Source organism: Mirounga leonina, unplaced genomic scaffold (genome assembly GCF_011800145.1).
Source record: "Mirounga leonina isolate KUSES-001 unplaced genomic scaffold, KU_Mleo_1.0 Mir_513, whole genome shotgun sequence".
NCBI classification, from domain to species: domain Eukaryota; kingdom Metazoa; phylum Chordata; class Mammalia; order Carnivora; family Phocidae; genus Mirounga; species Mirounga leonina.
In genome coordinates, this window is record NW_023270795.1 from 5,097 (window position 1) to 17,279 (window position 12,183).

The 12,183-nt window shown below is 41.4% G+C and overlaps 1 protein-coding gene across 2 annotated transcripts in view; it reads left to right on the forward strand.

Annotated features, from left to right (window-relative positions):
- Positions 1-12,177, forward strand: part of CUNH10orf88 (chromosome unknown C10orf88 homolog) — a 16,681-nt gene extending 4,504 nt beyond the window's left edge. For both annotated transcript variants that reach the window (XM_034990292.1, XM_034990293.1), the window contains exons 4-6: positions 1,539-1,745; positions 8,340-8,794; positions 11,850-12,177. In XM_034990292.1, coding sequence (XP_034846183.1) covers positions 1,539-1,745; positions 8,340-8,794; positions 11,850-12,084 — 897 coding nt within the window. In that variant the 3' untranslated portion in view covers positions 12,085-12,177. The remainder of the gene's footprint in view (positions 1-1,538; positions 1,746-8,339; positions 8,795-11,849) is intronic.
- The last annotated feature ends 6 nt before the right edge of the window (positions 12,178-12,183 follow it).

A 12,183-nucleotide genomic window follows, 5' to 3' on the forward strand; every position in this document is an offset into this window, starting at 1 on the left:
TTTAAAAAGGAAATAAATCCTTGCTATCTTTTTATCTCCACATTACTTTATACAAGGTTACAAGACTTTAGAATAAGAAGCAGTAAGTAATTTCATAGCCTGCTGGTACCAAATTTACAGAAGTGATTATTCCAACATACTGGTTTATATGGTACATATTAATAGCTTCCAGATTTATTTAAATGAAGTGTTTCATGCATCTAATACTATTTGAATGCCTACGGATGCTAGATACTGTAACTAGGCATGTAGGAATTAGCAGGAATATAATGAATGACTGCGCTCATGTTGCTGACATTCTAGTGTGATGAAATAGATTATAAGCTGACTCAATGAGCACAATATGTCCCATATTCAGTGGTGGAGCAATGGGGATGAAAAAACAGGAGGGTAGCAGGGAGGTTAGAAGGTAGGTGTGTAAATGTAATGCGGAGGTTCCTTAATTGTTGAGGACAGTCACTTCTTTGGTGCCATGCTCAGAGTTCTTGGATTATGGGTTCTTGACCTGTGTTGTCATGTTACACATGGTTTTGTATGTGTATCTGAAGGTGAGTGTTTTTTGTTACCTGTTCTATGGGAGTTCTACGGGAATGCTAAGGGTAGTCTCATTAGAGACATCCTAGGCCCGTTAAGGTTGTTCTGGGGCAGTAGTATATGAAAGTTAGAAGTTACTGACCCGTCCTTTTGAGCACTTACATACAGTGGTAGGTACTGGGAATTTTAACACCTAATCCTCATAACAACCGTGTAAAATCATTGTTTTTTACCCTCCCTCATTTTATTCCTGACTCAGGTTTTTGCCTTTTTCCCCGGGTCACACAAGCTCTAAGTAGAGTCGTCATTGACTCTGTCTGATTCTAAATCCTGGTCCCTTTCTACTTTGCTACTTTGTTGTCCATATGACACAAGAAATGTCTTTGGGTTCAGAAACATGGATGAAATAAGGCAGCCTAAAGCACTGGGCAGGACACTGCTATAGAAGCCAGAGGGCTAGGTTCCAAGTTTGACTTTTACCAGTTTGGTAATCCTGTGACAAGTCAGAAAATCACCCCTGACCTCATCTTTTTGTGTGTGAACCAGTAGGTTATGTTAGACCATATCTGACTTTCTCTTAAAATTCTCAGTTCTAAAAGACTGACTTATTTTTAGTATTTCAGTAAATACTTTGGAAGTGCTTTTGTAAAGCCTTCTTTTGTATTAAATAATATTACAGCTAGCCGTGCTGTGTTAAGTTCTCAGATTGGTATAGTTTATTTTTATTCATTAATTTAAGTGAACGAAATCTTATCATAGCCCCTTTTGTATATTCTGTGTATTTATTCAGTTTCAAATGGTATTCTTTTTATAAATCGTTCTTATGAGCCTTGTGTAAATTAGAAGTGCTGATCGTTACAATTTTCAGGAAAACTTAAAAATGAACATGTATTTAAAGTTTATTTTCCCAAGTGCGTTATTGCCAGTTTATATAGAAAAGTGACCTTAAGTAGTGATTACTGTTTAATATTATTATTTTCTGGAACTTCTTTGTTTTATAATAGTTGCTCTCCTTTGGTGAAAAGCAGTGTGTGTTCATCAGTAAAATTGTGGTACAGTTGAGGCGGGTTTCAACAAATTCTTCCACAAGCTCTCCTGCTCTAGGATCAAGGATAGACCTGCAGAGGGTCCAAACTCTCATGGAGGCCATGGGGTCAAAGTTGTCACCTGGCGCTCAGCAACTGATGAATATGGTTAAATTTCAGCAGCAGGTAGGTAGACGTGGATTCTGTCGAGGTACCATTAAAAATTTCAGAATGACGGCTTTTCATAAGGCCACGTATCGACTTAAGTTTTTTCTTTGAACTTTGTTGATTTGACCGCTACCTTTATTTGCTTTGTAAAAGAACATTTTGTAGACTTTCTCTTCTCCAAAATATCTTACCACAGATCTTTACAATTTTCCATGAATTTACTCATTCATTCAGCAGCTATTTATTAAGCACCTTCTCAGCGAATAAGGCAATGTTTGGAGCACTTTAGGAAGTTCAAAGATCAGTTAGTTTGTAGCCCGTCTTTAAGGATCTTTATATAGTCTCATTTTATCTAGGTCTTGAAGGAAGAAGGATGGGACCGGGCAAGTAAATTTGGAGGGGTGCAGTTCGGGAGAGAGAAAATAGCATGGATTGACTCTTCAGTGCTAGAAGGAACAGGATATAGCTAGGAAATGAATAGAAGTTCACTTCTCTGGGGTGAGGAAGTGGTTGGGGGAGTTAGCTTGGGGTTGGACCATAGAGGGTTTTGAATGCTCCGTTAAAAGTACCTGCGTGGTTTTGCCTACATTTTGAGAAACTCTAACCTAGCGCTATGCGTAAGAGGAGTGAGAAGCAACAGTGATCAGTAGGATGTGAGACGCCAGGGGGAGCCGTTCCGTGTTCGTTTCCTCATCCAGATGAGAGTCAAGAAGGAGGGTCTAAAATTGGACGGATAACCTGATGCTGGATTGTGAGATGTTACCATGATGGTGCCATCAGCTCTAGATAACTTGATATTGGTATCGCCAGAGAAAAATAGAGTTAAAGGGGACGTTGAGGTTTGGAAGATGGTGGTACCAACGATATCAATGGAACCCAAGGGAGGAGACCGTTGGGAAAAAGGGAGTTTGATTTTGAGAATTTCAAGTTGTAGATGTGAATCAGACAGTTCCTGGGATGATGCTGCGAGCTTTTGGAAGCACAGGAGGGTGTGCGGGTGGAGGTGGGGGAGCCGAAGGGAGGTTTGAGAGATGTACCCAGTAGAGGGCAGGGAAAGTGCTGAAGGGAGAGCCGGAGCAAGGAAGAAAGGTCCATGGGGAGTAGCTAGGTTTGGTAAGGATAATAGGGAGCAGGAAAAGGAATAGAACAGCGGAAGACCAGCGGTGTGACCCAGTAGCACGAGGGAAGATCTGATGTCAGGAGACCTGATTTCAGGTTGTGGTGCTGACATGAGTAGTTGCGTAATGTGGCATTGCTTCGTCTTTTTTTTAAGATTCTATTTATTTATTTTTGACAGAGGGAGAGACAGCCAGTGAGAGAGAGAACACAAGCAGGGGGAGTGGGAGAGGGAGAAGCAGGCTTCCCGCTAAGCAGGGAGCCGGATGCGGGGCTCGATCCCAGGACCCTGGGATCATAACCTGAGCCGGAGGCAGACACTCAACGACTGAGCCACCCAGGCACCCCTGCTTCCTCTTTTTTACATAAATTTTGTCGTGTTCAAAACCTATAAACGATAATACTGCTAAGATAAAGGATTCATGGGAAAGTTTAAAAGAAATAGTCGAAACAAACAACCTGTGTACCTTTTGTGAGCTTTACCAATAGTAATTCAGTCCAGGTGTCACTGATGCAATGGGCAAGACAGGGAAACTGGGAGAGTTGACGGTTATCCTGGGAACCCTGGAAAGGAAGGTTTCAAAAAAGTACCAGTTCCATACTTTTCTTTCTCTCGTACCGTCACCCCACCTCGATCCTCAGGAAGTCCCTGACTGGTCCTCCTGCTCGACTGCAGTCCATTCTCCACAGGGTGACCAGAGTAATCTCAAAGGGTAAATCAGACTCATCGTTCCCTGTGTGAAGCCCTCTGACTGCTTCTCATCACCCTCAGAAGTAACCCAGATTCCTTACCCTGGCGTCTAAGATCTGGGCCTTCTTTGATTCCTTAACCTCATCTCCTGCCAAATCTCCTGGGACACCTGGCTTCCAGACATACTGATGTGTGTAGTGCTCAGATATTCACGTGTGTTCAGGACCTTGGCACTCTTAATTTTTCTCTTTCTCCACAAGCCTCTTCCCCAGACTGGGGCAGGGCTGGCTTTTTCTTTTTATTCAGATTTCAACTTCAGTGTTACATCCTTAGTGAGACCTTCCCCAGCCACCGGTTTAAAATAGCCTTTCCCTCCAAATCTGCATCATATTTTCATCAGAGCCTTCTTGACTGTTTTGTTGTTGTTTATATGTTGGTCTGTTTACCTCATTCAAATACAAGCTTCATGCAGACAGGGAGCTGGTCTGTCTTGTTTGTGACTCCAAGTAAGTATATGATACATGTGCCTTTTGGGTTGTCAGCTAAGTGCTTCTTGGAGATCTTCAGGGTTCAGATTGAATGATCATGATATGGAAACGAGCTCTTGAGGGCTTAGGCAGTAAATGGGGGTAGTTGGAATGTGGAGGTACCCAGGGTTAAATGGGTTTGTTTCAAGAATGATAGAGATAAGGACCTTCCCTGTATCGGAATCCCTTGGAATGTTTATAAAGTGCAGATTCCTGGCTGTCACCAATGACCTGAAACCCAGAAGGTGGGATCCGGGAATTATATCAACCAGGCATCCCCAGATGATTCTTAACGCATAGTGTATTTTAAGAACAAGTGATCGAGGAGAAGGATCCCACGGAGATAGAAAATGTAGAACAAGATGAAATTATTTTCTGTGTGCAAGACTTTGGAAACATCAGAGAGGGTTAATGAAGTAAAATCAGCTCATAGACTGATTTTTATGTTCTAAAAACTGAACTTTGGAAAAAGAGATAACATGGATAGATTTTTTTGGTCATGTCTTTAAGTTTTTTGGTTTAATCCCAAAAATAACCTGTTCTCTTTGCTATTAATATCCATCCATTCAGAAGTGCATTAAATAAATCATAAAAGTGCTCTCCCAGCTTTCATTCTCTTGCCCAGCTTGGTGTGTATCCTAGAGTTTCCTGCGTATGTAGAAATACATGCAAGTCCTTCCATCTAGTGCACGTGTTGTGACGTGCCCCCCTCCCCCCACGAAATCCTTGTATATGGGGCCATTTGGGGAACCCTGCGGAAGAAGGAAGGTGATTCAGTTCAATGTTCTTTTAAACATGCTAATAAAAGACCTCTTCCAAGTGTGGAGGCTCTCTTTATGGGATGATTCTTACGGGGCACACCTGGTTTTCTAGGATTGCATGTTATTAACAAGCAGGAATCTATGGAATGTCTCCCTAGAAAGTGTCATGTAAGCTATGTAACTGTTTGTTAAGTCTCAAGTAGGGATATTTTGGGGCACCTGGCTGGCTCAGATGGTAGAGCGTGTGACTCTTGATCTCGGGCTTAAAAGTTCGAGCCCCACGTTAGGTGTAGAGATTACTTAAAAATAAAAATGTTAAAAGTAAATAAATATAGTAGGGATGTTTCATGACCAAAACTGTTCCTTCGGTGGAAGCTGTGTAACCGCACACGCGATTTAGAACCTTCCTACATTAATTTGGGCAGGGCCTGTCGCGAAGGGGAAAGAAGTGACCTGGGAAGCTTTGTTAGAAGCCTTCTACCTTTCCCGGCTTCACCTGTGCTTTGGGGTTGCTTGTGTTCTTAAAAGTTTTGTTAAAGTGTTTTCTTATTTCTTTATATTTCAAGTTCAAATTTGCTGGCTTTGATTTGTGTTTGCTTTACAATTTAGCAAAATTGAATAGGAATTCTATATCAAAGTGCCTAGCCTATAGTTTTCATTTAATGTTGCCTGAATGAAAGGATGCACCCCATTTTTCTCGAAGAAAACGTACTCAGTTATGCAGGATTTACAGTTTACTGTTTTCACCTTTGAAATACAAATATCTTTTTTTCTTGCTTTTTCAAGGTGATACTTGTTTAAATTTTTTATAATAAAAGTTAGACAGTCCTTTCAGATATCTGACGAGATGTTCAGAAATAGACCCTTAATTTTTCACAAGTCTGGGGGTAAATGTGCACGTGTATTAAATGATGTGTCTACACAGATACATGGCCCTTTACATATTCATGTATAGGTATATGGACATAATTTTGTGTGAATGCTTCTGTGTTCTTTTAAGCTACTGTGTAAGTGTTTTCCATATAACATATGACCTGGATCCTAAGCAATAAATATGTATAAATTATTTCATACATATTCCCCTGCCTACTTTTAAAAGGGTTTTGGTGGACCTTTCATGGCACCATGTGTGAGACAGCACAAGAAAATTAAAAGAACTGAGTAAATGAAACAAAAGAAAACAGAAGAATAGCCACCAGCACCTAAAGTTGGTGTATTTACTGCACTGCCATATAGACTTACCTGTGAATTCCATGATATTTAATACAAAGAGGAAAAGGAAATTACCTTAAAAGCTCTCATCTGAGAAAAATATGACTAATTTTTGGAATCACTGAATTTCTTCTAATTAAAATTTGGTATATCAGAAAAGAAAACCTCACATAGCAAATACCTTATTTGTGTTTCCATTTTCTTAATTAAAATTTCTGCCAAATTAGTTGCCATACACAATTTTGACATTGATTTCACTGCTATTTCTACCAAATTTTCGATTTCCTGGGGTCCTTCAGTGGCTTAGTCTGTTAAGCGTCCGACTCTTGATTTCAGCTCAGGTCACGGATCTCAGGGTCGTGAGATCAAGCCCCGAGTCGGGTTCCATACTGGGCATGGAGCCTGCTTGGGATTCTCTCTCTCTCTCTCTCTGCCTCTCCCCACCCCCCCAATCATGCTCTCTCTCTCTAAAACTAAAATTTAATTAAAAGAATTTTCATGTTTCTGTCATTAAGGTTTTTTTGGACTGTTTACCACTACCAAAAATAATTTAGCTTTGTCATCATGATTGAGTAAGGCTCCTTTCTATCAAAGGAGAGTTGTTGAATTTTAAAATTTTGTATATAATTATATGTATTATATATAATGTATAGTATATGTAATTTATATAATTATATACAGTTCATCTTCTAGGAATAATTTAAGGTTTATCCAAACCTTGCATTCAGTAGAAGAAAATAACGTTTCTTTATAAAGAGTATTCCTCCAAAGTACAGTTCAGTAAAAGAAGTCTCATGGAGACCCTCCTGCTGCCCCCTCCACCCCCACCGACTTCCCTGGCTCTCATCATTTCCCTTGCCTCCTTTATTTTTCCCTAAAGTATTTATCACCGTCTCCATCCACATGATATATTGCCTGCCTGCCTACCTTCCTTCCTTCCTTCCTTGCTTCTTTCCATTGTTCTCTGCTCCCATATTGGTTCCACATATCAGTGCTTTTCATTTGTTTTGTTCACCCACTTATTTTCTGTGCCGGAAGCACAGAGTAGATTTTTGGTAAATATTTGTTGACCAAATGAATTTTGGTTTGGTTCAGTCCAGGAATCATTTTTTAGAGTGTCTAGACAATGTATGTACTGAGTTTCTTTAGCTAACCTGTATAACACTTGTCTCAGTCTCTTTCAGTAGGTGTTGAGCAGGAGTACGGATGTGTTGATATCTCCCGAGTAAGAATAGAGTTTTGTGTTTCCAATTTAGAATACAGCCCTATAACTTAGCAGTTTCGTAGGCTAGAGGTAGTTTTGCTTTACTCTTGTAGAAGAACTGAAGAGCATAGCAAGGAGCGTAGCAAGAACATGCCCCTGTATGGGAGACCATGTAACCTCATCACAGAAGTGAGCCAGAACCCTGTCATGAAATAATAGAGCATAGCCAGTTCAGTTGAGGCCGTAAAACATAATCTGTTATCCTGTAAATCATTAAGGCAGACATAGCCAAAAGTGGGCTCATTTTAGTCGTTGCAGATGTCGCAACTGTACTGATGAAACATCAGACTTCTTTTAAAGATTTTATTTATTTCTTTGACAGAAGGAGACACAGCGAGAGAGGGAACACAAGCAGAGGGGGTGGGAAAGGGAGAAGCAGGCTTCCCGCCGAGCAGGGAGCCCGACGCGGGGCTCGGTCCCAGGACCCCGGGATCATGACCTGAGCTGAAGGCAGACGCTTAACAACTGAGCCACCCCGGTGCCCCGAAACATCAAACTTCTAGTATATAAGCTATCTGGTGTATCTTCCATGATAAGCTAGTTATAACAGATCTCCTTAGGTTAGCTTATTATATGGGAAACTTGATGGGTCATATTTAAATCTAAGAATATTACTAATTACTGTGCCTCAGTTGAGAGTACTGTGTTTTATTACCATAAATTAAGGAGGCCTTCGTAGTGGAGACATTAATGCTAATGCAACTTTACTAAGCATGCTAATATTTAATATTTCCTTTAGGAAAAACTACAGGGAAACCATTAAAAGCCTTGACTCTGGAGTTAGGTGGTCTGGGTTCATGTCCCCGTTCTGCCACTTACTGGTTACTAACTGTTACACTAGTTGTGTTACCTTAGGCAGGTTACCTTCAGCCTTGGTTTCAGCTTAGCTGTGGTCTCCTCAACTTAAGATTGTAGCCTACATCATATGGATGTTTAGAGGATCAGATGAGAGCATGCGCGTTGCTTTGACTTACAGTAATTACCCCAAAAGGTAGCTGTCGCTACTACCAATAGTAACATGTATTTATTCACCTTGCTTAGAATTGTGTTCCCATCGGAGAGCAGCTTCGGTCGGCTTTGGGAAATACTGGCTACAAACGTATGATCGACCTGCAGTCGTCAGTTGCTTCAGGAGCCTCAGACAAGTCACCCTCCACGCCTTTCCCTTTTAGAACCGGATTGACATCTGGAACCCTGACTGAAGACTTAAACGCCTACGTTGATAAAAGTCCACAGCCACCGGGTGCAGGAAACACTACAAACCTCCAAGAGTATAACATTGTGCCACAAAACCATTCTTTTCTTGAGAATGACCTGAGAAACGCAGTTTCTTCTTTCCTGCCGAAAAAAGCGAGTGACAACTCAAATGTCCCTAACTCTGAGTTGCTGCCTTTTCTCCAGAATTTATGTAGTCAGGTTAACCATCTCCGTGTGGGACGTAACACCAAGTGGCAGGAAGGCATCACCAAGGCTGGGGAAGGCGTTGTTGGTGTTGCGTAAGTATTTCAGACAAATGTGGTTTAGGTTTCGTAGATGGAAGAATCAGTTGGGGGAAAACAGATTTGTTTCACTACCTACTGCCTGTAGCTGTTTCCAGTAATTTTAGGAGCTATAACTGAACATGGATCGTGGACTTAAACGTAAAACGTAAAGCTATAGGGGCTTCTGGCTGGCTCAATCGGCCGAGCATGGAACTCTTTTTTTTTTTTCTAATTTTTAATTTTATTTTTTTAATTTATTTTTTGCAGAGCATGCAACTCTTGTGAGTTTGATACTTGCCTTGGGTGTAGAGATTACTTAAAAATAAAATCTTTAAAAACAAACAAGCAGAAAGCTATAAAACTTTTCCAGTACTATGTAGGAGAACATTTGGGGACCTCAGAGTAGGAAAAGACCCTTAGGTGACACCAGAATCACAGTAATGGAAACACTGATATATTGGATCCCGTCAAAATGTAAAACTTCTGCCTTGTGAAAGACCCTGTTAAGAGGATTAAGATGCAGATACAAAGTGGGAGAAAATATTTGCAAGTCACAAATTTAACAGATGGCCTGCATTTCTGTCGCTCCCAGAATTCACATAAGAAAAAAGTTCGATCAGAAGATGGGCAACAGACATGGAGACATGTTACTAGAAAGGGTACACATACCAAATAAGCAAGGGAAAAGATGATCATCATTGACCTCATGGCTGTCAGGGAAATGAATATCAAAACCACAAGATACCTCTGCACAGTTATTTGAAGATTAAAATAAAAACAAAAAATGGTAACAATACCCAGTGCTGATGAGGATGTGGAGAAACTGGATCTTTTCTACATTGGCGGTGGGGGTGTGGAATGCTATAGCCACTCTAAAAAGTACTTTGGCAGTTTCTTGAAAAGTAAACATTTACCGTCTGATCCAGCAGTCCTACTCCTGAGCATTTATCCCAGAGAAATGAAAACTTAACGTCCACACAAGAAACTATGCCCAGTTCTTCATGCAAAGCTTTATTTCTATGTAACAGCCAAAACCTGGACGCAACCAAAATGTCTTAAAATAGATGAACAGTTAGACTGTGGTATATCCATATCACAGGGTGGTAATCAATAAAAGGAACGGACCACTGACACCCGCAATAACCTGGATGGCTCCTGAGGACATTATGCTGAGGGACAAAAGAGAATCTCAGGAGGTCACGCCGTGTGTGGTTGTATTTGCATAACCTCCTCAAAGTTGTAGAGATGGAGACCATATTGGTGGTTGCCAGGTGTTAGGGGTGGAGGGCGTTAGGGGAGTGGGTGTGACAGTAGGGGGTGGCAGGAGGGAGATCTTTGTCGTGAAGGAAGAGTTGCGCGTCTCAGTTGTGATGTTCACGTGAATGTGTGTACGTGTGATAGAACAGCATCCACGCACCCCGTGCCAACATCAGTTTTCTGCTTTTGTATTCTGCCAGAGTTAGGTGAGATGTAACCACTGGGTAAAGGGTCCTGGGGAACTCTAGTATCTTTACAACTTCCTGTGAATCTGGAGTTATTTGGAACAAAAAAACACTAAGCGTTTTAAAACCCCCTCATATATTCTAGAGTGGGGTTCTCAAACGTTTTGGTCTTTACATTCTGAAAAATAATTGAGGACTCTAAAGCCCCTTTATTTATGTAGAGTATATGAAAGGATTCATTTGTTTAAAAATAACAAACCCGTTGGGTGCCTGGGTGGCTCAGTTAAGCGGCTGCCTTCGGCTCGGGTCGTGATCCCAGGGTCCTGGGATCGAGTCCCGCATCGGGCTCCTTGCTCAGCAGGGAGCCCACTTCTCCGTCTCCCTCTGCTGCTCCCCCTGCTTGTGCTCTCTGTGTGTCAAATAAATAAATAAAGTCTTTAAAAAAAAATAACAACCCATTACACAGTAACGTAACAAATTGTAGTAGAAATATATTTCCTAAAAAAAACTTAGAATGGTATTATGTGAGAAGTATAGAATCGACACTAGCTTCTGGTGGCATTCTCATCTGTGTGGCCCTCCAGCATATAGCATCAGTAGCTAGTAAGACCGCAGAAGTACTGAGAATAAACGGGGTTGATGTCTGGAGAAAATATTTATACCCTAAATTGACTACCTTCAGAAAGTCTAAGAAACAGAAAAATACTCAACCACAACTTCTTTTGATCACCTGAGCAGTGACTACACCTCGTGTAGCCGCTGGGAAATGTCACCGTATGTTCATGAGGATCCGGATGAAGAGTTCGGATATCATCTTAGTGGTAGTGTACGAACACTTGGCACTTACGGAAGCTGAAAAAGTCATGGCGACCCCGGGGTTTTGTGGACCACACCCTGAAAGTCGCTGTCCTGGTGTTCATTGATTGTGAGCTTGAGAAACGAGCGCTTTTGATTTATTAGATTTTATTTATTTGAGAGAGAGAGAGAGAGCATGAGCGGGGGGAGGGGCAGAGGGAGAAGCAGGCTCCTCCCTGAGCAGGGACCTTGGGCTCATGACCCCAGCTGAAGTCAGACGCTTAACCGACTTGAGCTACCCGGCCGCCCCTTTTTACTATTTTTATTTCTGTCTGCCCATTCCAGTTACATTCATTTTTAAATGTTTTCATATTAGGTTAGAAAACCTTCCATTATTTAGTGAGGTTGTGCGGGTGACAAGGACAAAACTTGAAATTGTAGGGTTGTTTAGGGAAGTTCTTGGAAGACATACGTGGAGACCTTAAAAAAAATTGGGCCAGATCAGTTTTGGTTGGGGGCTCAAAATCAAAAGACCCTTTGTAAGAGACTTGTTCTGTGAGGGTAGACATTCTGTCCTCGTTGCTCTCTCCTCATTTCCCTGGTATGCTGGGAATGTTGTAAGAATCAGATACAGAATGCTTTGGGCATTCAGGGTTGTGGTTGCCTGTTGGTAGATGTACTTTGGCAGCCGGAAATACATCGTACCCAGACGGCACCGTTGTGGAGACAGATTTCCGCAGTGTACGTTGGCTGCTTGTTTCAGTATAGTTCGGTTGTTTCTGTTGTGATACCAGGGATGATTGTTATACTGGTTTTTTAACATTTGTTTTTAGAATGGAAGAGCAACCTGTGTGCACCTACTTGGAACAGATTCTTACTAAAAATATGGAACTGCTGGAAAAGAAACTTGTGGACCACATCGATCAGCGAATATATCAACTCCAGGAACACATGGATACAAAGATGGCTCTGTTAATGGACCTGCTGCAGAATCCCTACTCCCCACCCCCTGGGACGGCCCTTAGACAGTGTGACTCTGGAGAAAGACTTTCAAATGGAGAAAGATAAGTGCTCAACATGTAGGATGTACTGCAGATATTTATTACGTATTTATTGCAAAGCCTAAACCCCCAGAGTTCAAAGCAAGTATTTAATGTCATTTGAGGA